The sequence below is a fragment of the Mustelus asterias genome, chromosome 14, assembly GCF_964213995.1.
Source record: "Mustelus asterias chromosome 14, sMusAst1.hap1.1, whole genome shotgun sequence".
Taxonomy (NCBI): Eukaryota; Metazoa; Chordata; class Chondrichthyes; order Carcharhiniformes; family Triakidae; genus Mustelus; species Mustelus asterias.
Genome location: NC_135814.1, coordinates 97,074,836 through 97,099,337, shown reverse-complemented (window position 1 = coordinate 97,099,337; position 24,502 = coordinate 97,074,836). Strand labels below are relative to the sequence as shown.

Below are 24,502 nucleotides of genomic sequence, written 5' to 3'. Positions count from 1 at the left end.
TTTGAGAGTTATATCTTAGTTACAATTGATGCACTCTCAAAGTGGCCAGAAGTTGTTATCTATTACATCTGAACAAACCGTTGAAAAATGTGATGTAAATTTTGCAAGATTTAGTAAACCAGAACAGATTATTAGCGATAATTGTTCACGAGAGCTTGAGAATAATCTCAAAGTAATTGGTACTCGGCATGTAAAATCCGCACCTCATCATCCATCAACCAATGGATCAGCTGAAAGATTCGTACAATCCTTGAACCATTCTTTAAAAGCTTCAAGAGAGGAAGGTTCAATTATCACATCATATGAGCAGCTTTTTAGCATCTTATAGAAATATTACTCATGCGACTACCCAAAGTTCACCTGTATTACTACACTTAAAGAGAAAGCTGGGAACTATGTTTGATTTGTGATTACCTCCAGAAATTTCAGAGATAGTAGAACGTCAACAACAATCTCAACTTGCTAGACAAGAAGTGAGGGCAAAGCAACGCTCTTTTCAACAGAGATCGAGTGTTAGTGTGTAATTATGAGTGAGAAATGAGTACCAGTTTTAACAAAAACAGATCCAATTTCCTTCATGGTTCAAACTGAAGGTGAACTAGTTTGGCAACATCATTCTGACCAATTGTTGTCATCTCAAAATGATTTCTCAAATCATCTCCAGAAGCAGCAACTTCTTTAGTCCCTAGTGTTGTAAATACTACTACGGAAGACTTAGATGAACTTGAGTCACCTGGTAATTGTGTCTTTGCTACTATACCAAGTGAAACTGATATGGAATTAGGAGAAGAAGTGTTTACTGAAGTTCCAAATCATACTTCTAGGGTCATAGACAACTTCATTCTAGAACATCATATACAGCAAAAGAGGAATTTCCTGCTCAACTTTCTTATTGACTGTGTATAAAGATTAATGATGCACAGTACTGTGTCTAGAGTGTTATTGATCCTATGTATAATATGGTAGTAATTTGCTGTCATGATCACAGAAGTAAAGGGGGAGGGATGTTATATATTTAAAAGGGTTGCAGGTTGTTGGAAGAGCTGATCACATGATTTGATGGTGATGTCATTAGGGTGTTTGCACAGGCTGCTATTTCAGTTTCAGTTTCTCTCTGTAAGGGCAAAAGCTCCCAGAATAAATCTGTTGTTGTTACTTTGAGTCCACATGTGCAAACCACGTTCTTTCTTTCTATTAAAACCCACAACCCCTAATACAGTTGAAACATTACAACCTTCTCCTGCACTGTGGGGATTCTATGGTTTTTTTGATTACTTTTGTAGTCACAGTTGCAATGCAGGAAATGCAACAGCCAAATTGTACATGGCAGGCTGCTACAAACAACATTGTGATAATTGTTATAAGTGTTCAGTGAGTCTCACAAAGAGGTTCAAAGGCTTGTAAGATTGAACAGTAGTGTTTATGGGTAACACATAACCATTTATATAAATGTGTGTACAAATTATTGCCCAAACTAGGAGCTAACCTCATGTGATTTTTACTTGAGTCTCTCCATAGGAGCATAGGAGGTAGGAGCAGGAGTAGGCAAATTCAGCCCTTCGAGCCTGCTCCGCCATTCAATCAGATCATGGCCGATCTCTCCCTGGTCTCAAATCCACCTCCCCACCGGTTCCCCTTATCCATATCTTCCAGCTCTGTCTCCCGTCTACTATCATGAGTCTCTCTGCAACATTGAATTCTTACAGCATAGAAGGAGGCCGTACGGCCCATTGAGTCTGCACCGACTCTCTCTGACAGAGTACCTTACCGAGGCCCTTTCCCCCCACCCTATTCCTGTAACTCCACACATTTATCAGGGCTAATCCCATCTAAGCTACACATCTTTGGACACTAAGAGGCGATTTAGCATGGCTGATCAACCTAACCTGCACATCTTTGGACTGTGGGAGGAAACCCACGCAGACACGGGAAGAACGTGCAAACTCCACGCAGACAGTCACCCAAGGCCGGAATCGAACCCAGGCCCCTGGCGCTGCGAGGCAGTAGTGCTAACCACTGTGCTGCCCCATATTATGGTTGGTATTGTTCTCCAATCACATTTTAACCCTTGCTATGCCACAAACCCTTGCATTATATAATAATGAGCTGCTGATCTGTTTTGAGGTGTTGTTGAGGGATGAATAGTGGTCAAGGCACGACTGCTAAAATAATGTTGTGGAACCTGATATGACCTTTTTTCCCCCTAGTTAATGCTTCGAAACCCCATCAGTACCAGAACACAATTGTGGCCTGTAACACTGGAGTTCAGTCTGAACCCACATCCTTCTGACTCAGAAGCTATACACGCTACTCACTGAGCCATGACTAATACCGAGGAGAATTACCCGCTGTTCTTTTATATTTCTGTCTCCTCTTGCACTTGTCTGTTACACTGGTGCCCTTGTACTACCCTGATTGCCACCTTGTGAAGAATTATGGTTTGGACCACTATTCATCCCTCAATCAACACCTCAAAACAAATCAGCAGGTCATTATTATTTAGTGCATGGGTTTGCGGCATAGCAAGGGTTAAAATGGGATTGGAGAACAATCCCGTCCATAATATGGGATGGCACTGCTGCCTCACAGCGCCAGGGACCTGGGTTCGATTCCTGTCTTGGGTGACTGTGTGGAGTTTGCATGTTTTTCCTGTGTCTGCATGGGTTTCTTCCCACAGTCCAAAGCCCATGGGTTGTGACCATTCCATAAACGTTGTGTGCCACAAGCGCCGATGCATGTGCAAATTTTAGCGGTTTTGCCATTAACTTTTAAGTGTGTCGCTGCAGCGAGAGTAACAAAAGCGGCCTAAACCACTCGAAACATCTGTGCTTGCTAGCCTTCCCCATAACTTTTTGTGGTACATGAAGTGACTGCGGAACTTGTTAAGCCAGACATCTGCTCCACGCCAACATGTGTTCAAAGTTATTGTTGTTCAGAGTTTGATTTTCAATGGGTTTTTGAAATGGCGCCAAGCTCAGCCCCAGCACAAAGAGAGATTTGGTTTCCAAGGCATGTGGGTGCTAAATAAGACATGATTTTGATTTTTTTGTGTGTGGCTGGAATGTAAATCATCTGGCGTTGCTCTGCCTTTCCATCGCCCCCTGCTGAGTGCAGAATCCCACCCTCCCCCCACCCCGTCATTTCTCCTGAAGCCTGCCAATGTTATAGCTCCGAGACTGAGCCGTTACTAGTTCAGGGTTTGAGTTAAACTCCATAGCCATTTGAGTATTATCCGCATTTATTGCTTGAATTTATTTTTGTCTCTGTTTCTGTGGGTGGTCCATTCTTTTCAATGCAATGAATTGCACTGGGAATCCATTCCTCAGTGTCAAACTCGGTTGGTTCCTTGCACTAACAGTAGTGCTCATGTTCCATAAATTCTTGTTTGATTGCCAGTAAATAAAGAAAAAAAAATCTAGGAGATGAATGTGATTTAGCCTCCCACCTCCATTCCCAACATTAACGCTGCACAACAAGAACTAATCTTATTGACTGAACCCAATTTTTGTAACTCACTCTTGTGATATGGCAAGGACAGCGTTTTTCTTGCACGACATTACAACGGTGACTACATTTCAAAAGTACTTCATTGGCCGTAAAGTACTTTGAGATGGCCCGAGATCATGAGAAGCACTTTGGAGATGCAAGCCTTTTTTTTAGTGCCTCGCCTTAACTCGTGTTATGAGCAGTTAAGTGGGCAGCACGGTGGCACAGTGGTTAGCACTGCTGCCTCACAGCGCCAGGGACCCAGGTTTGATTCTGGCCTCAGGTCACTGTCTGGAGTTTGCATATTCTCCCTGTGTCTGCGTGGGTTTCCTCTGGCTGCTCACAATCCAAAGATGTGCAGGTTAGGTGGATTGGCCATGCTAAATTGCCCCTTAGTGTCAGGAGGATTAGCATGGTAAATATGTGGGGTTACGGGGACAGGGCCTGGGTGGGATTCATGGCATTTGCTACCAAATAAACCTGTTGGACTTTAACCTGCTGTTGTTAAAACTCTTACTGGGATTCATAGAATCATAGAATCCTACAGTGCAGAAGGAGGCCATTCGGCCCATCGAGTCCACACCGACCACAGTCCCACACAAGCTCTATTCCCATAACCCCATGTATTTAGCCTAGCTAAACCCCTGACACTAAGAGGCAATTTACCATGGCCAATCCACCTAACCTGCACATCTTTGGACTGTGGGAGGAAACCGGAGCACCCGGAGGAAACCCACACAGACACGGGGAAAATGTGCAAACTCCACACAGACAGTAACCCAAGGCCGGAATTGAACCCGGGTCCCTGGCGCTGTGAGGCAGCAGTGCTAGCCACCGAGCCGCCCTTTTTCTGTTGTCGGTGCAGGCTTGATGGGCCAAATGGCCTCCTTCCATACTGTAGGGAGCCTATGATTCTAAGTGGCAAGCTTCCTTGAACTGCTGCAGTCCCTGTGGTGAAGGTGCTCCCACTCTGTCGATGGAGAAATCCCAGGATACCGGCGGCAGCTTTGTCCGGTGATGCTCGGAAATACACCTTTGTTTGTCTCATTTGGAGTTGTTTGCTGCAGCGGTGGTGTCATGTCCAGGTCAACTCTGTCTTCAGTTGACTCACTGTCATCAGTGCTGTGGGCAGAAGAAAGGGAAAAGGAACAGTTCTTTCTTCATATACACATAAACCAAAACCGATCATGTTTCTGCTTAATCTGTACCAGGTGCGTTATTTCCCAGCAAGTTTATCATTTGTCAAAGTCTGAGCCGTTGCTTGAAAACTGTCCATGAATCCAGGTTGCAAAAAATAAGAAAGCCCACAAAACTGAATGAAAACATTTCTGAACTTTGGCATAGCTATACTTTTATGTTAATACAATTAAACAATGTACAGCTGACCTCATTACCAGGATTCGGGTGATGTTCCTGATATAACCATGCTGCAATTCTTCCAGAATATCCCATTACTCATTGAGGTTTTTTTTTTGAAGTTCCACATATTGTTTGGTACTTGGAAACATCAAGAGAAATTTTCCCTGGCTTGGGATGAGTGAGGCTGACCAGCTGATAGCAGTACGCAAATTGAAGGGAAACTCTTATCTCAGTGACTTACATCCCCTTTTTATTCAAGCGCTGTCAACTCCTTCATCCCCGTGCCGCAGTCTTGCTGCATTCCCTCACACTGTTCGTTAACTTCTGTGCCCGGGATCCCCCCCACCACTGCATGGGCAACGAATGCTGACCTTGTTACCGACGCCCAAACCCCACGAATGAATTTTAAAAAAGAACTCTCTTCGTCAAAAGGTGTTGGAAGTAGATATTTTAAATATTATGGCAGAGGTGGAGAGATTCTTGGTAAGCAAAGGGATGATATGTTATTTGTGGGGGTAGGGGTAGACAGGATGCAGATTTGACATTACTGTCAGATCAACCATGATCTTATTAAGTGGCGGAGCAGACTTGAGGGGCTGAATAGCCAGCCAACTCCTGATCTTTGTATGTCCCCACACTCATCTTCACCCCTTCCCCCTCCAGCCTCAACCCATTCATCCTCTCCCTCCCCCTCTTGCCCCCACCCCTTCCCCGTTCTCGCCCCATCACTTCCCCTTCACTTCCACCCCTTTCCTTTCTTGCCCCTGCTCCTCCCTTCTTCACTTCCGCCCCTCTCTGCCCTCGCCTCCTCCCCTTCCCCCCTCTCGCCACCACCCCTTCCTTCTCTCACCTCCTCCCCTTCCCCCCTCTCGCCTCCACCCCTTCCCTCTTTGCTCCACCCCCCTTGCCTCCGCCCTCTTGCCTTCTTCCTCCTCCCCTTCCCTTCTCGCCTCCACCCCTCCCCACTCTCGCCTCCACCCCTCCCCACTCTCGCCTCCACCCTTCCCCACTCTCGCCTCTGTCCCTCCCCACTCTTGCCTCTGCCCCTTCCCCTCTCCCCTCCGCTCTTACACCACTGCCCCTCACTCTCTCCCTTTCCCTTTCTCCTCACCTCTTCTGTCATTCGCTCTACCCATACCTCTTGCTTGCACTCTCTTCCTCTGCATCCTGATCCTCTCCACTTTCACTTTACCCTCTTGGCTTTGTCTCTATTCCTCCTACTCTTTCTTTTCTTACTCTCTCCCTCTGCCTCTGCTCAGCCAGACTTTCCTCCCAAGAATTTTGTAGAACTCAGCCAGCTAAGTGAAATCAATCAGCAAGTTTCAGAGAGAGGAAAAATAGCTTGCTGTTTTTTTCCTGATATTATGAATGAGCATCATGGAGGAGGAAGTGTAGTTTCAGATAAGGGAGTATAGACTGCTTGGTGATGACTGTAAAGGAAAGTAATTGACATTTATTTGAGTGACGTTTTTATCTCCACATTCTCAATTTCAATGTGAAACTTCGATTACAGTAAAGGAATCTTGGAGCAGGGAGATGGTGGAATAATGCAGCAAGTTTAATAAAAAGTTATATATCAAAATGTCTTTGGGGAAGTTAGTGTGAAGTTTAAATTCATATGATATTTCTGTTGTTATTGTTGGCAATAAACTGTGCATTTAATTCAGATTAAACTTCAGTGATTGTTTAACCTTTGGTGAGCACATCATAACACAGTGACTGGACAGACTATCCTGCTCATTGATTGCCTTCCATATGATGGAAAGAGGCTAAAAAATAACAAATTATAACAGTCCCCACTGCTAAATTAATGCAAGATAAAAGCAAGATGCTGCGGATGCTGGAAATCGGAAATAAAAACAGAAGACGCTGGTTAAACTCGACAGATCTGGAAGCATCTGTGGAGGGTGAAGCAGAGTTAACGGGGAGGTGGTGGCATAACGGTCTTGTCGCTGGACTAGTAACCCAGAGACCCAGGATGACGCTCTGTGGACCCGGGTTCAAATCCCACCATGATAGATGGTGAAATTTGCATTCATTAAAAATCTGAAACTAAAAGTCTAATGATGACCGTGAAACCATAGTTGATTGTGGTTAAAAACCCATCTGACTCCTTGAGGGAAGGAAATCTGCCATCCTTACCTGGTCTGGCCTACATGTGACTCAACTCAATTACAAGGGGGCGCAGGTTCAAGGTGAGAGGGGAGGAGGTTTAAGGGAGATATGCGGGGGAACGTTTTCACACAGAGAGTGGTGGGTGCCTGGAATGCGCTGCCAGAGGAGGTGGTGGAAGCAGGCACATTAGCAACATTTAAGAGGCATCTGGATGGGTCCAGGAATAGAGAGGGAATAGAGGGATACGGACCGAGTAAGGGCAGAAGGTTTTTTTTTATAGTTTAGTTAGGGCATCATGATCAGCACGGGTTTGGAAGGCCGAAGGGCCTGTTCCTGTGCTGTACTTTGTTCTTTGAGAACCACACCAATGCGGTTGGTTCTTAAATGCCCTCAGGGGTGGGGCAGTAAATGCTGGTCCAGCCAGCAATGTCCACATCCCATGTATGAATAAACAAACTGAACAATTCTCTGGCCACTCACGCCAGCGGGATTCTCCGGTCCTGCCAGCAGTGCACCTCCGCCTGCGGGATTCCCGGGGTGATATCAACGGGAAATCACATTGTTAGTGGCAGGACCAGGGAATCCCGCCACCAGTAAACAGCACGGCATCTTCCGCTGCCAGGAAACATGCGACTGGGAGGTCGGAGAATCTCGCCCAACTTTTCAAGTCTGTGCAACTCTTCTTCAGAAGTGCAGAGTTCTTTAGAATTGCTCATGCGTTTTGGGGTCCCCCAGAACATTAGCTGAGTTTCTGGATTAATAGTCTAGCGATAATACCACTAGGCCATCGCCTCCCCTTGGACGCTGACTGTCAATGATATTGTCCAGAATCATGAGGCGGGATTTTCTGGCTGCGCTTGCCCCAATACTGGAAAATCCTGCCTGAGGTCAACGGATCTCTGCATTGTCCACTATGATTCCTGTGGTGGGCGGGATGGGAAAATTCCGACCCTGGGATCAGTTTCCACATGGCATTCGGCATTTTCCTTTTTCATAGAAACCCTACAATGCAGAAGGAGGCCATTTGGCCCATTGAGTCTCTACCGACAGCAGTCCCACGCCAGGCCGAATCTACCACAACCCCACACATTTACCCCACTAATCCCTCGAACCTACACATGCCAGGACATTAAGGGGCAATTTGTCATGGCCAATGCAGCTAACCCACACATCTTTGGACTGTGGGAAGAAACTGGAGCACCCGGAGCAAACCCACGCAGACACGGGGAGAACATGCAAACGCCACACAGAGTGACCCAAGCCGGGAATCGAACCCGGGCCCCTGGAGCTGTCAATCAGCAGTGCTAACCACTGTGCCACCGTGCCGCCCACAGTTTTCAAGAATGTTGGTTGGGAGCAAGGAAATGTAACTCCTCACTTCCTCTCCCCATCCCCTCACGACTATGACACCAGCCTCCTCTCTCCCACCACAACCACCTCACCTCTGGCATGCCCAAGTGATAAGTGTTATTAACAGGACAGAGGGAAAGGAGTGAGTATGAATAACTCATTGAGTTAGAGTGCAATAAACCCATGTTTAATTATAGTCTATGTGGGCTTCCCTAATGGAGTATATCACTGATTATTATTCCCGGGGGGGGGGGGGGGGGTGCGAAGCAGCTAAAGTGTCTTGCAATCTGTATACGAATGTTCCTGTCCTGTATCACGATTTGTAGATTGGGGTAGACTATTTTATCGACTAGCCTTGGAAAACCGCACACTAATTGTATGTTCATTTAATTTGCTGCAGACTGGATGGATCTCTGGTAGGGGATGTTCATTGAAGCAGCTGACTACGGGAACAATTAGATTAATCGTAAAACTTTGGTGTGCACATCGTCAATATTTCAAGTTTTCTTAATGTCATGTCCGCTGTTCCAAAAGGATAAAGCAGAGAATAAAATGCCAGTTTCATCTTTGAGGCTCTTTTTTTAGCCATCTCCAAGTTGCACACAGCAAGGCGGTAGCCAAGTGGTATTATCGCTAGACTATTGATCCAGAAACTCAGCTAGTGTTCTGGGGACCCGGGTTCGAATCCCGCCACGGCAGATGATGGAATTTGAACTCAATAAAAAATATCTGGAATTAAGGAATCTACTGATGACTATGAAACCATTGTTGATTGTCAGAAAAACCCATCTGGTTCAATAATGTCCTTTAGGGAAGGAAATCTGCTGTCTTTACCTGGTCTGGCCGACATGTGACTCCAGAGCCACAGCAATGTGGTTGACTCTCGAGTAACTAGGGGTGGGCAATAGATGTCGGCCAGCCAGCGACGCCCATGTCCCACAACTGAATAAAAAAAGATAATTTGTTGAAGTGACATTGGTTGAGGGATTAATATTGGCCTGGAGAAAGCAGGAACTTGTCTGCCACATAGTGTCGATGGACCTTTTACCTTCTCAAGGTGGGACCTTGGTTTAAAGTCCCGTCTTAAAGGTGTTACTTTCGAGTGATCAGACTAAAATGGTGAAAGTCTAAAAACAGTGCACGCCCAAGAAGAGAATGGGTGAAATTCCCTGATCCCCCTCCATGGCTTATTTTCCAGCAGCGGCTCACCGTTGGCCAGCAGTGGGATCTTCCAGCTCCGCCAATTTCTATGGGGTTTTGCATGCCCCACACACCCTCTGCCACTGGGGAATGTGCCATGGTGGGTGGGGTGGGCGAGGGGTCATCATTGACTGGACCAAATTCTCTGAAGCATAACAAGTGCAATTTGTGGGTAAAGGTTCATGTAATGAAAACATAAGGATTACCATGTGTACTCATGGAGGGAAAAATGAGACAGCTGATAATAGGGACTGCATATTGAGACATCACTATCCCTGGCCAGATTGGAGAACATCATTCACACCTAGAAAGCACACCGCTGCAAATGATTAGAATTGATTTGCATAATTTGTACAGAACTATCTTCCACTCATTGAATTTTGTGGAGATGCCGGCGTTGGACTGGGATGGGCACAGTAAGAAGTCTCTCAACACCAGGTTAAAGTCCAACAGGTTTATTTGGAATCACGAGCTTTCGGAGCGCTGCTCCTTCATCAGGTGAGCCCTGATGAAGGAGCAGCACTCTGAAAGCTCGTGATTCCAAATAAACCTGTTGGACTTTAACGTGTCGTTGTACTTTGTTGGATAAATAATTTTGCTTTTGCCAGGAAGCATTGCTGTAGTTTTGGCTATAGTTCTGTTTCCTATAGTTTGGACACACTACTTTTTTACGGTATAGGGTCTTGAAACTCGGGCAGTCGCAGCGCTGCCTCTGAGGCAGGATGCTTCAGGTTCGTGTTCCACTTTGGGACTTGCTGACCATGCAAGAATCCAATCAGTGGTGCGTGCAAGCTAGTGTGGGTTGGTATGGGTCCGGATAAGTGTAGTAACAGGAAGGGCATCCGGCAACCCAACCACCCACCAAATCCAAGAATGATGGTTGATTTGACTGGAAGGGGAGAGAAGGGTGACCGACCAGCACCGTGGCGACCCCATGTAACAAGGTGAAAAGCCAAAAGAGCAAGAGGCGCTGTTTAAATAAACACAAAATACTGTGGATGCTGAATCTGAAACAAAAACAGAAAAATGCTGGAAAATCTCAACAGGCCTGACAGCATCTGTGGAGAGAGAGGAGAGCCAACGTTTCGAGTCTAGATGAACCCTTCGTTAGAGCTGAGAGGACAGAGGAGCCGAGTCTCCTTCTCCCTCCCCCTCCTCCTTCCCTCCCCTTCCTCCTCCCTCCCTCCCTCTCCTCCTCCCTCCCCTTCCTCCTCCCTCCTTCCCTCCCCCTCTTCCTCCCTCCTTCCCTCCCCCTCCTCCTCTCTCCCTCCCCTCCACCCTCCTCCTTCTGCTCCTCCTTCCTTCCCTTCCTCTTCTCTATCCCCGTCCACCCTCCCCTTCCTCCTCCGTCCCCCCCTCTCCTCCTCCCGCCCCTTCCTCCTCCCTCCTTCCCTCCCCCTCTTCCTCCCTCCATCCCTCCCCTCCTCCTCTCTCCCTCGCCTCCACCCTCCACCCTCCTCCTTCTGCTCCTCCTTCCTTCCCTTCCTCTTCTCTATCACCGTCCTCCCTCCCCTTCCTCCTCCCTCCCTCCCTCCCCCTCCTCTTTCCTCCCTACCCTCCTCCCTTCCTTCCTCCCTCACTCCCTCCCTCCCCCCCCCCCCCTCCTCCTCCTCCTCTCAGCTCTGACAAAGGGTCATTTTGATTCGAAACGTCAGCTCTTTTCTCTCCCCACAGATGCTGTCAGACCTGCTGAGGTTTTCCAGCATTTTTCTGTTTTTTGTGTAAGAGACACGGTTTGCTGTCACATGTACTTTAAATAGACTCTGTTTACTGAGTAACGAGAATGCTTTCTTTCCTGTACAACAGACTGTACAACTGTTGGTCCGGCTGTTAAATTCCGGCCCACTTCCAACTCATCAGCTCGTACAGAGGTGTCAATAAAGACCCTGAGTCTTGGGTTACATGTGTTAAATATTGCCTTTTTCTCTCCCCCCCCCCCCCCCCCCCCCCCCCCAATCCCTGGCCACCATCCAGACTCCACGGGGAGCGATGTGGGCCCCATGCTGGGTTTGAAGAAATCTAGTTCTCTCGAGAGTTTGCAAACAGCCGTCGCTGAGGTCAGGAAGAACGAGCTCCCCTTCCACAGACCCCGACCCCACATGGTCCGTGGTCGGGGTTGCAACGAGAGCTTCAGGGCTGCCATTGACAAGTCCTACGATGGACCAGAAATCCCCGATGATGGCAAGTATTCCATTCAATATCCTATATTGTTTGTTAATGGTTTAATTGGTCTATTGTAGTCCAGCATCACATTGTAGAAGAGGATTTTTCCGCCTGTGTGTTTTATCCTGGCCTCTTCATGGTCTGTGATGCCAGCAATGTTTGTTGTAATTCAGTACACAACCGAACAGGAAACCTACCTTTCTAATTCTTCCATTTAAACATCGAATCTGACTGTTAACACACTCCGAGATGGATAGGTCCTTGGTAAGCAAGGTGGTGGTGGGTTATCAGGGGTAGGTGGGATCCAGATTTGAGGTTACTATCAGATCAGCCATGATCTTATTAATGGCTTGAGGGGCTGAATGGCCAACTCCTGCTTCTTGTTCATATCTAGTCTATCTTTGGGGTGTAAGCTTGTAGTCCAGAAAAGTTTCAACATATCAACCAATAACACTTTGGGCCCATAAATTCTCTTTCTAGCTTCCTAACTTGTGATGGCTGTTTTGTTTTGTAGTTAATGAGAACCGTGGCATGTTTCTGTGCAGAGTCCTAATTACACAAACTTCATCATTCACCTGCACTTAGGGCAACAGGAGTAGACTTTTCAGGCCCTCGATCCTATTCCGCTGTTCAATTATATTGCAGTTGATCTGGATCTTAACACCGGTTACCCGCCCTCATTTTGATGCCCTTACTTAAAAATCTGTCCATCACAACTTTGCAATTTTCAATCAACCTCAACAGCCTTTTGTGGGAGAGAGTTCAATTTTTCCCGGTTGGCTCGTAGGCTGGTTACCGCACAGACCATCACACAAACCAGCCTCCCGTCCATTGACTCTGTCTGCACTTCCCGCTACCTCAGAGAAGCAGCCAGCATAACCAAGGACCCCATGCACCCCGGACATACTCTCTTCCGCTTTCTTTCATCGGGAAAAAGATACAAAGGTCTGAGATCACGTACTAACCAACTCAAGAACACCTTCTTCCCTGCTGCCATCAGACTTTGGAACGGACCTACCTTATATTAAGTTAATCTTTCTCTATACCCCAGCTATGACTGTAACATTATAAGACCATAGACCATACGACATAGGAGCAGAATTAGGCCACTCGGCCCATCGAGTCTGCTCCGCCATTCAATCATGGCTGATATTTTTCTCATCCCCATTCTCCTGCCTTTTCCCCATAACTTCTCATCCCCTGATTAACCAAGAACCTATCTATCTCTGTCTTAAAGACACTCAATGACCTGGCCTCCACAGCCTTCTGCAGCAAAAAGTTCCACAGATTCACCACTCTCTTGCTGAAGAAATTCCTCCTCATCTCTATTTCAAAGGATCGTCCCTTTAGCCTGAGGTTGTGCCCTCTGGTTCTAGTTTTTCCTACTTATGGAAACATCCTCTCCACATCCACTCTATCCAGGCATCGCAGTATCCTGTAAGTTTCAATAAGATCCCCCCCTCACCCTTCTAAACTCCCAATGAGCACAGACCCAGAGCCCTCAACTGTTCCTCATACGACAAACTCTTCATTCCAGGGATCATTCTTGTGAACTTTCTCTGGACCCTGTCCAAGGCCAGCACATCCTTCTGCACCCTCTCCTTTCCTTCTATGTACTCTATGAATGGTATTTTTTGTCTGTATAGCGCGCAAGAAACAATACTTTTCACTGTATACCAATTCTTGTGACAATAATAAATCAAATCAAAGGAGGCCATTCAGCCTATCAAGCCCTCGCCGACTCTTTGAAAGACTCATATATCTAGTTCCACTCCACCCCTCCCAACTCCGTAATTTTCCCACAGCCCTGCAAATTATTTTTTCCCTTCAGTTGCTTATCCACCAGTTCCATTTGGAAAACCCCAAGTGAATCCACCTCCAACACTCAAAGAACAAAGAAAAGTACAGCACAAGAACAGGCCCTTCGGCCCTCGAAGCCCGTGCCAATCATGATGCCCTAACTAGACTTTTAAAAAAAACCTTCTGCCCTTACTCGGACCGTATCCCTCTATTCCCTCCCGACTCATGTACCCATCCAGGTGCCTCTGAAAGGTTGCTAAAGTGCCTGCTTCCACCACCTCCTTTGACAACGCGTTCCAGGCACCCACCACCCTCTGCGTGAAAAACCTCCCTCGCACATCTCCCTTAAACTTTCCCCCCTCCCACCTTGAGCCAGTGCCCCCTTGTAATTGACACTTTCACTCTGGGGGGGAAAAGCATCTGACCGTCCACCCTGTCTATGCGTCTCATCACTTTGTCGACCGCTATCGGGTCCCCCCTCAGCCTCCGTCTTTCCAATGGAAACAATCCTAGTTATTCAACCTCTCCTCATAGTCAACACCCCCAAAGGTGAACGTGCCACTCCTGTATCTTTCTGACAACCCTACATTGACTTTTGCTTCGCCTGCTGCTCCCAGTATATTGCTGCTGACCCATCACTATTTTATTGTGATGAAGGATAATAAAACCTGCCTGCAATCACAACACATTGGAATTGATTATATGAAATTGCAGTACAGCGTGTTCCTATTTAAATTTGGTATTCAGCATCTCTCCAGTACATTTCAGACATGATATTATATTGTTCCCCATCTTCCTTAGACACCGCTGACAGCCTTAACAATGCTGTATCTTTAAAAACTGATGCGGAAACCATGGTTGGGATTCAACCTACAGCACTGTTGATTCAGTCCATTTAGAGCAAGCTGAAATGATAAGTGAAGGGAAGTGTTCCAGTCCCTTAAATGAGACAGTAAACTTTAGAATTGCATAGAAGTGGGCCATTTGACCCCCAACCAGTCCACGCCACTTGTCCTGGAGCCTCCTCCCATCCTTCCTCAACTGACCACTGTGAACGGTGGCAGAGTGGTTAGCACTGCTGCCTCACAACACCAGGGATCCAGGTTCGATTCTGGCCTTGGATGACTGTCTGTGTGGAGTCTGCATGTTCTCCCCGTGTCTGCGTGGGTTCTGCCGGGTGCTCTGGCTTCCTTCCACAGACCAAAAGACATGTTGGTTAGGTGCACTGGCTATGGTAGATTCTCCCTCAGTGTATCCGAATAGGTGCCGTGGTGTGGCGACTCGGGGATTTTCACAGTAACTTCATTGCAGTGTTAATGTAAGCCTACTTGTGATACTAATGAATAAACTTAAAACTTAAAGACCTCTTCCGGATGCTCCGGTTTCCTCCCACACTTCAAAGGTGTGCAGGTTAGGTTGATTGGCCATGCAAAATTGCCCCTCAGTTTCCCAAGCTGTGTAGTTTAGATGGATTAGCCATGGGATAGGATGGGGTGATGGGCCGGGGTAAGATACTCTGTCAGAGAGTTGGGGCTGACTCGATGGGCTGAATGGCCTCCTTCTACACAATAGGGATTCTAATTCTGTGAGTGTAGTGCTCCATTTCCTTTTCCCTTATATGCTTCCCCTTAAATGCATCCATATTATTCACCTCAACAACCCCCTATGTTAACTAGTTCCAATGCCCCCAGGTACCATGCCCTAAGAATACAATGGTGAACATGGAATTTCATTGGATTGGCTCATGCTTATGTTTGGCAAAGTATTGTGGTGACCTGCCATTGCCTTCTGCAGAATGGCTAACCAGGAAACTCTCCCTCCCTTACCGCCTGCCATCGGACGTACTGGAGGGATTTACAGGCAGGTAATCAAGCTGTTTGAGCCACATTATTATGAGCACGCCTGCTGTGACCATCAAGTCCTGAAGTGGGACTTGAACCCAAAGCTTGGCCCAGAGGCAGTGATGCTTCCCATTGCGCTACAAGACTTCCCAGGAATATTTTAGAAAATCTTTTGAATTCCCTATTTGATTTCTTAGTCTTATCTCTTGTACCGAAGGCCTTTAGTTTGGCTGTTCCCTGTAAGTGGAAACACTCTTCCTGCACCTACCCTATAAAAAAAATCTTTTGGAATTTTAAAGACCTCTGTTGGGTCACCCTTCAACCTTCTATCTCAAGAGAAAAGAGAGTGGGCAGTTCATCCTTTCCTTACGGGTAAAATTGTACTTCCGGTATTGTTTTATAAAATATACTTTTGCATCCTCTCCAGTGCCTCTGTATCCTTTTTATAATTATAAACCATTGTCCTCTCTTCCTGTTCTGATAGTGTTATAAGATTCAACGCCAATGTTCAAATAAGAGAAGGGAATTCATTAATGAGTTTTGGAAGGAAAAGTGAGGAGGGGCAGTATAAACGAAATGGTGGCAATTTCAAGGGAGTGCATGAACAGAGATAACTGAGGGCTCACATACACAATTTTTCAACAAGTCAGTAAGGGTTTTAATAAGCATAATGGGATCCTTGGGTTTGCCGAGAGAGGCAGAGAGTACAAAAGCAAGTAAAGTTATCATCATAGAATCCCTACAGTGCAGAAGGAAGCCATTCGGCCCATCGAGCCTGCACTGATTCTCCGACAGAGCATCCCACCCAGGCCCCATCCCTGTAACCCCACACATTTACCTTGCTAACTCCCTAACTTACATATCTTTGGATACTAAGGAGCAATTTAGCATGATCAATCCATCTAATCTACACATCTTGGGACACTAAGGGGCAATTTAACATGGCCAATCTACCTAACCTGCACAAGTTTGGGTTGTGGGAGGAAACTGAAGCACCCGGAGGAAACTCACGAAGACACCGGGGAGAACGTGCAAGCTCCACATAGAGTCACCCAAGGCTGGAATCGAACCCGGGTCCCTCGTGCTGTGAGGCAGCAGTGCTAACAATTGCGCCACCATGCCACCCCTATGGTAAACATTTAAAAATCTCTGGTTAGGCTTGGGGTCTTGTGTCCAATTCTGGGCACCACACTTCAGAGAAGGTGACAAGACCACGAAGAGGGTGCAGAATAGATTTACCAAAATGTGAAACCCTGCACAACTGGCGATAGGTCATCAAACCTGAAATGTTCGCCTGAATTTTACACGGAGGCTGAAGCCTCACCCAGTGGCCGAAAGGTCAGGGGTAAGCCTATGTCCGCAGGCCAGGAAAGACCCAACCTGATTTTATAAACATCAGGCAGTTAGCTAGCTGAGGGTATGGCTTCTGCCCCCATGAGGGAGAATGTCCCACCTCCAAGAGCTGCTGGCCTATCAGGTTGGTCAGTAGCTGGGAGCAGTGGCGTCTGATTGAACTGCGCTCAGTTCGCGAAGAGGATTATCTTTGGGAGGCCAAACTGGTAGGTCAGAGGGCGAACCCGCAGGGGCCGGTGAGGTGAGGTGGGGATTTTAGCAGGTGCGACTGCTCCCACAGCCAGGCTGAGCAGGCTTACCTTGCAGTCCTGCCCCATGGTGGGACCATCCCTCACCATTGGTGGCCCTCAAGTGGCGAGTAATCGACCCAAGGGTGGGTAGGCAGGGTGGTCTGTACCTAACCTGCTGCTGGTAAAATACCTGTGGAGGTGGGGAGGCGATAGGCATGATGCCTCCTCCCCCACCCATAACTCCCACCTCAACAGCTTGTCTGATTTTACACCCCAACCCCACATAGAATCATAGAATCCCTACAGTGCAGAAGGTGGCTATTCGGTCCATCGAGACTGCACCGACAACAATCCCACCGAGGTCCCATCCCCGTAACCCCACATATTTACCACGCTAATCCCTCTAACCTTGGCGGCCCGGGAAACTAAGGGGCAATTTAGCATGGCCAATGCACCTAAATGCGCACATCTTTGGACTGTGGGAGGAAGCCGGAGCACCCAGAGGAAACCCACGCAGACACCGGGAGAATGCGCAAACTCCACACAGACAGTGACCCAAGCCGGGAATCGAACCCAGGTCCCTGGAGCTGTGAGGCAGCAGTGTTAATCACTGTGTCACCGTGCCTCCCACCATGCCAGCCCACTCTCAGTTCACTGTCAGATTCTGGCTGTTGATTCTGTTTCTCTCTCCGCACGTGCTGTCAGGCCCCCTGAGTATTCCCAACATTTTCTGATTACCAGACAGGCACTCCGGATGGAGGACTTCAGCTATGTGGAGAGACGGGAAAAACTGGGATTTTTCATTTTATACCTGAGAAGATTAAAAAGAGGTTTCGTAGAGGTATTCAGAATCATGAAGGATCTCAGTAGGGTAGATAAGGAGAGGCTGGAGAGAGGGCCATTCACCAAAGGGAATAGTTTGAAGGTAATTGACAAAAAGAAATAGGCAGAGGATGAGAAGAAGCTTTTGTACACAATGAGTCTTTATGATCTAGAATGCAATTCCTGAAAGAATGATAGAAGCAAATTCAATGGTAACTTTCAAAGGGAATTAGCTACATACTGGTAAATAAAAAGACATTCAGGAAAGAGTATGAAGTGGGACCGGTGTCGGCACAAAGGGCCAAATCACCTTTCACACTCTATGATTCACCTGTTGCCAACTTTATGTTCCACCCAAAACAATACTGCAAGCGAGAGGGAAGAGTGCGATAATTGTCTGGTCATTCATCTCTTTGTTTGTAGGACATTCACAGAATCCCTACAGTGCAGGTGGAGGCCATTCAACCCATCAAGCCTGCACCAACAACAATTCCACTCAGGTCCTATCCCCGTGACCCCACGTATTGACCCTGCTAATCCCGCAGGCCCGAAAGGGCGTTTTCTTTTGAGCATGGCCAACTACCGTACACATCTTTGGACACTAAGGCCCTGATCTTACCAGAGGCTTGCAGAATGGCATTCTCCGATGGCCTTGAGTGCGATCGATCTTATGAGCTTTGGGTGGGCGTGCCGTTAAAATTCCAGCTTAAGGGTCAATTTAGCATGGCCAATCCACCTAACCTGAACATCTTTGGACTGTGGGAGGAAACCAGAGCACCCAGAGAGGAAACCTACGCAGACACGGAGAAAATGTACCAAACTCCACACGGACAGTCAACAAAGACCGGAATTGAACCGGGGTCCCTGGCGGGTGAGGCAGCAGTGCTGCCCCACATTGGTGGAGCAAAATTCACTGCCTCATTTGCCTGCGTAACAACGCTCATTTCAGTCAGAGAAAAGTTTCACATCGGGAGATTTCAATGTGAAAAGGTGCTGCCTGTATGCTTGAGTGCCAGTATTAATAATTTGCAGTTTCGGGCTAACATAGACATTGAATGAAGGGCTGTTTGAAGGACATGGTTGGGTCAGGTCCAGAACTTTTATCAAGGGTAAGTTTGCAATTCCTGTGTTACTGTAGTAATTAATTTCTCCATGATTCACTCGATATATTTTAACATGGAAACTATTTTTCAATTGCCAAGCCAAAAATTCGTGCTATTGAAATAGCGAGTGTATACATCACAAAGGCAGCTTGGCTCATTGAAGGCAAGTTATAGACATGGTTTATCTTACCATTCCTCTCCTCCTTCATATCACTAGCAGTTGATTACTGGCTTATTTCACGCATGAGGAAAAACTGGTATCTCATGAGCAGTTTCATTTCTTTTGAGTTGTAGGTTTTCAATATTCATGAAAATCAGTCCTATAATAAACCGCTTGTGGTGTAATAGCTAACATTTGTTTGTATGACAGACACAATGATTTCAACTCTACATTGCTGCTATTAATTTTTAAAAAATCTATAGACAAGGTCACAACAAATTAATTTTTTGTAGCAGAGCTAATACACAGTGATTTCTTTTTCCTTTGTGTGGTTTATAATTCTCCCGGGTCCTTACCTTGTGCTATAATCATTGTCTCTTCCTTTGTGTGGTTTATGATTCGCCTGAGTCCTTTCTCAGGCTATATGCAATTATATGCTATAGGGCAATGGTAGCATCGTGTCACAACAAGGGTGGCACAGCGGTTAGCACTGCTGCCTCACTGCGCCAGGGACCCAGGTTTGATTCCCAGCTTGGGTCACTGTCTGTGCGGAGTCTGCACTTTCTCCGCGTGTCTGCGTGCATTTCCTCCGGATGCTCTGGTTTCCTCCCACAGTCCAAAAGACGTGCTGGTTAGGTGCATTGGCCGTGCTAAATTCTCCCTCAGTGTACCCGGAGTGTGGCGACTAGCGTTTTTTCACAGTAGCTTCATTGCAGTGTTAATGTAAGCCTGCTTGTGGCACTAATAAATAAACTTATATGCTACAGGTAATGGTAGCATACTGGGTAATGTTGTTGGACTGATAATCCAGAGGTCTGGACTAAAGCTCTGGAGACATGAACTCGAATCCCACCAAGGCAGCTGGCAAAATTTAAATTCAATTAATAAAAACGGAATCAAACGCTGATCTCATTAACGATGATAATGGAACTACTGGCTTGTTGTAAAAAGTCGTCTGGTTCACTAATGTCACTAAAAAATAGACTGTGCTTACCTAGACTCTTCCATCACCATTCCATGGTATGTCCTGTTCCTAATGGCATTTGCTACCAAATAAACCTGTTGGACTTTAACCTGGTGTTGTTAAAACTCTTAATGTCCTGTTCCACCAGAGGTGGTGGCACAGTGGTATACACGAGGGATTAAGTAGTCTTGGGAGACCTCAACATTGACTCCAGACCCCAAGAAGTCTTGTGAGATCAGGTCAAACATGAGCAAGGAAACCCCCTGCTGATTTCCACCTACCACCCTCTCTCAGATGATGAATCAGTGCTCCCCCATGGACCACTGCTTGGAAGAAGCACCAAGAGCAGCAAGGGCTGATAGGCTTCAATATGCATCATCAAGAGTAGCGTGGTGGCACCACTACTGATTGAGCTGGCAGAGTCCTAAAGGATATATCTACCAGAAAGGGCCTGTGGCAGGTTTTATGTTAAGAGAGCGAACACTAAGTAACAACTCTCCCTCACCAATCTACCTGTCATGGATGTCACCTGCATCTGTTCATGTCAGTATTGGTAAGACTGATCACAGCCACCCCTTGTGAAAATGAAGCTCTGCCTTCACACTCGGGATACCCGGCAATACCACGGTGATGAATGGGATAGATTTAGAACAGACATGGCAGCTCAAAACTGGACATTCATTTGGTGTTCATAGAATCATAGAATCCTTACAGTGCAGAAGGAGGCCATTTGGCCCATCGAGCCTGTGCTGACAATAATCTCACCCAGGGCCTATCCCCATAACCCTACATATTTACCCTGCTAATCCCCCTGACACCAAGGAATAATTTAGCATGGCCATTCATCCTAACCCACACATTAGAATCATAGATTCCCTACAGTGCGGAAGGAGGCCATTCGGCCCATGGAGTCTGCACCGACCACAATCCCACCCAGACCCTATTCCCGTAACTCCACGTATTTACCCTGCTAATCCCCCTGACACCAAGGGACAATTTAGCCTGGCCAATTCACCTAACCCACACATCTTTGGACTGTGGGAAGAGACTGGAGGAAACCCACGCAGACTGGGAGAGAATGCGTAAACTCCACACAGAGTTCCAAGACTGGAATTGAGTCCTGGTCCCTGTTTTGGGACATTAGCAGCGAAATTGTGTTCCACCACAATCTGTAACCTCATGGGTCAGCAAATTCCTCACTCTGCCATCACTATCAAACCAGCAGACCAACTCTAGTTCTGTGTGGCAGTGCCAGAGAGTCTTCCAGAAGCAGCACCAGGCAAACCTAGAATGAGGTGCCAACACAGGAAAATTTCAGTGCTAAGCAAGAGGAAGAACATGCCATAGACAAGGCTAAGCAATCATTGTCCTTCAGTCTTGCACATCCAATTGTTAATGGTGGTATACAATTTGAAAAATCAGTGGCAGGAGGAGATTCAGTTAAAATCCCATCCTTCAGGCTGATGGAGCCCAGCCCAGGTTTGCAACCATCTTCAGCCAGAAGGATCAGGTGGATGATCTATGACTGTGCGGCCAAATTCCCCACCAATTTGATTTTCAAATTTGCTGACAACACCACCGTAGTGGGTCGGATCTCAAACAATGACGAGACAGAGTACAGGAATGAGATAGAGAATCTGGTGAACTGGTGCGGCAACAGTAATCTCTCCCTCAATGTCAACAAATTGAAGGAGATTGTCATTGACTTCAGGAAGCGTAAAGGAAAACATGCCCCTGTCTACATCAATAGGGACGAAGCAGAAAGGGTCGAGAGCTTCAAGTTTTTAGGTGTCCAGATCACCAACAACCTGTCCTGGTCCCCCCATGCCGACACTATAGTTAAGAAAACCCACCAATGCCTCTACTTTCTCAGAAGACTAAGGAAATTTGGCATGTCAACTACGACTCTCACCAACTTTTACAGATGCACCGTAGAAAGCATTTTTTCTGATTGTATCACAGCTTGGTATGGCTCCTGCTCTGCCCAAGACCGCAAGGAACTACAAAAGGTCGTGAATGTAGCCCAATCCATCACGCAAACCAGCCTCCCATCCATTGACTCTGTCTACACTTCCTGCTGCCCCAGGAAAAGCAGCCAGCACCTTGGACATTCTCTCTTCCACCTTCTTCCTTCGGGAAAAAGATACAAAAGTCTGAGGTCACGTACCAACCGACTTAAGAACAGCTTCTTCCCTGCTAACATCAGACTTTTGAATGGACTTAGCTTGCATTAAGTTGATCTTTCTCTGCAACCTAGCTATGGCTGTAACACTATATTCTGCACTCTCTCGTTTCCTTCCCTATGAACAGTATGTTTTGTCTGTTTAGCGCGCAAGAAACAATACTTTTCACTCTATGTTAATACATGTGACAATAAATCAAATAAATCAAAATCTATTGCAGCCTCCTCCTGACATTCCCAGCATCACAGATGCCAGTCTTCAAGCAATTTAATTAATGCCAACAGTGGCACAGTGGTTAGCACTGCTGCCTCTCAGCGCCAGAGAACCGGGTTCGATTCCAGGCTCGGCTCACTGTCTGTGTGGAGTTTGTATGTTCTCCCCGTTTCTGCGTGGGTTTCCTCCGGGTGCTGTGGTTTCCTCCCACAGTCCGAAAAACTGGTTAGGTGCATTGGCCGTGCAGAGTTCTCCCTCGGTGTTCCCGAATAGGTGCCGGAGTGTGGCGACTAGGGGATTTTCACAGTAACTTCATTGCAGTGTTAGTGTAAGCCTACTTGTGAGACTAAATAAATGAATAAAGTGTTATCAAAAAATGGCTAAAGGCACTAGATACAGCAAAGGCAATGGAACCTGACAGCATCTCAGCTGGGGTGCGGAAGCCTTGTGCTCCAGAACTAACTGCGGCCCTAACTAAACTCTTCCGATATAGCTATAACACTGGTATCTACTCAACATTGTGGGAAGTTGCCCAGGAATGTCTTGTCCATGAAAAGCAGGACAAATCCAACCCAGCAAATTGCCACTCCATCAGTCTACTCTCGATCATGAGCACAGTGATGAGAGGTGTGATCGACAGTGTTAGCAGGTGGCACTAACTCACCAGTTATTTGCTCACTGATGCACAGCTTGGCTTCCATCAAGTGAGTTGAGAGTGACTGCCCTTGATATCAAGGTAGCATTTCACCAAGTGTGGCATGTGATGGTACTGTGCTATTTTGCTATATTTTATGTTTAAGGTGGGGATGCTTTAAGAGGCAGTGTTTTGTTACCAGAGTCAATTTGTCTGGGAAAACATTCAGCAGATGCTAAGAATGCAGAATACTAACTGATTTTAGCTTGGAATGTCTTACTTTATGGAGTTAACAGACCTTTTGTTTGCTTCTGTGCTTTTAGGATTTTAGACTAGGTATGCAGAAGCATGTGAGCTTTGATTAGGTTTGTTTGACAGTTACGTGGTTAAAGGGAGGAGCTAAGTTTGCAGGAAAGAGCAGTTTCATTTTCATTTTTAAACCAAGAGCAATTGCTGCCTGGAGCTGGTGGAAGAAAGAAATGTCTCTTTGTCTTTCTCTCCAGAGGCTTTCTGAAAGCTCCGAGACTGTTAACCTAAGTCAAAGCAAGAATGCCTGTTGCTAGCTAATTTTAAAGAGGGGTTTAAGTCTATAAGAGTAATATTGCTTAATTGGAACTAATAGTGATAGGTTAGCAGTTAAGAATTGTGTCTTGCCATGTTTAAGTATTGATGAATTGTTAAAAGTTAAGCTAATTCATTTGTTACAGTTAAGCAGTGTTGTTAAATGAAGTTTGTTTTGATAAAAGCTCCCTGGTTTGCCAGTGGAATCACAATTGGACTGAAACATCCTATCCTCACATTGATGCCAAAATAGTAAAAATTGTTGGGGTCTAATCTGGCTTCATAATATATCTTGGGGTTTCTGATTTGGTACCCCAACGGGCATCAAGGATGCCTCGTAAATTTCAAGTCAGCAGGAATTGGAGGAAAGCTATCCAGTAGTTGGAGTCATACCTAGCACAAAAGAAAATGGTTATGGTTGTGAGAGGTCTATCATCTCAGATATCACTGCACGAGTTCCTGAGTCCCGAATGTCTTCAACTGTCACATTATTGATCTTTGTCCACCATAATGTCAGAAGTGGGGATATTCACTCATGATAGCAGTGTTCAGTTCCATTCACATCTTCTCAGATGCCATTCATAAAGTACATAGTAGAGAAGGAAAGGAGAGGGTGTAGAATGTAGTGTTACAGTCATAGCTAGGATATTTTAATTTGATTTATTATTGTCATATGTATTGGGATGTCATGAAAAGTATTGTTTCTTGCACACTATACGGACAAAGCATACCGTTCATAGAGTACAAAGGAGAGAAGGAAAGGAGAGGGTGCAGAATGTAGTGTTACAGTCATAGCTAGGGTGTAGAGAAAGATCAACTTAATATAAGGTAGATCCATTCAAAAGTCTGACGGCAGCAGAGAAGAAGCTGTTCTTGAGTCGGTTGGTACGTGACCTCAGACTTTTGTATCTTTTTCCCAAAGGAAGAAGGTGGAAGAGAGTATGTCTGGGTTGCGGGGGGTCCTT

At 46.3% G+C, this 24,502-nt stretch overlaps 1 protein-coding gene across 5 annotated transcripts in view; it reads left to right on the top strand.

The window, feature by feature from the left end:
* The window catches only part of LOC144503886 (partitioning defective 3 homolog B-like), a 1,029,287-nt gene that overhangs the window by 596,135 nt on the left and 408,650 nt on the right, over nt 1-24,502 (top strand). For all 5 annotated transcript variants that reach the window (XM_078228918.1, XM_078228917.1, XM_078228921.1 and 2 more), the window contains one exon: nt 11,485-11,691. In XM_078228918.1, the coding sequence (XP_078085044.1) occupies nt 11,485-11,691 (207 nt within the window). The remainder of the gene's footprint in view (nt 1-11,484; nt 11,692-24,502) is intronic.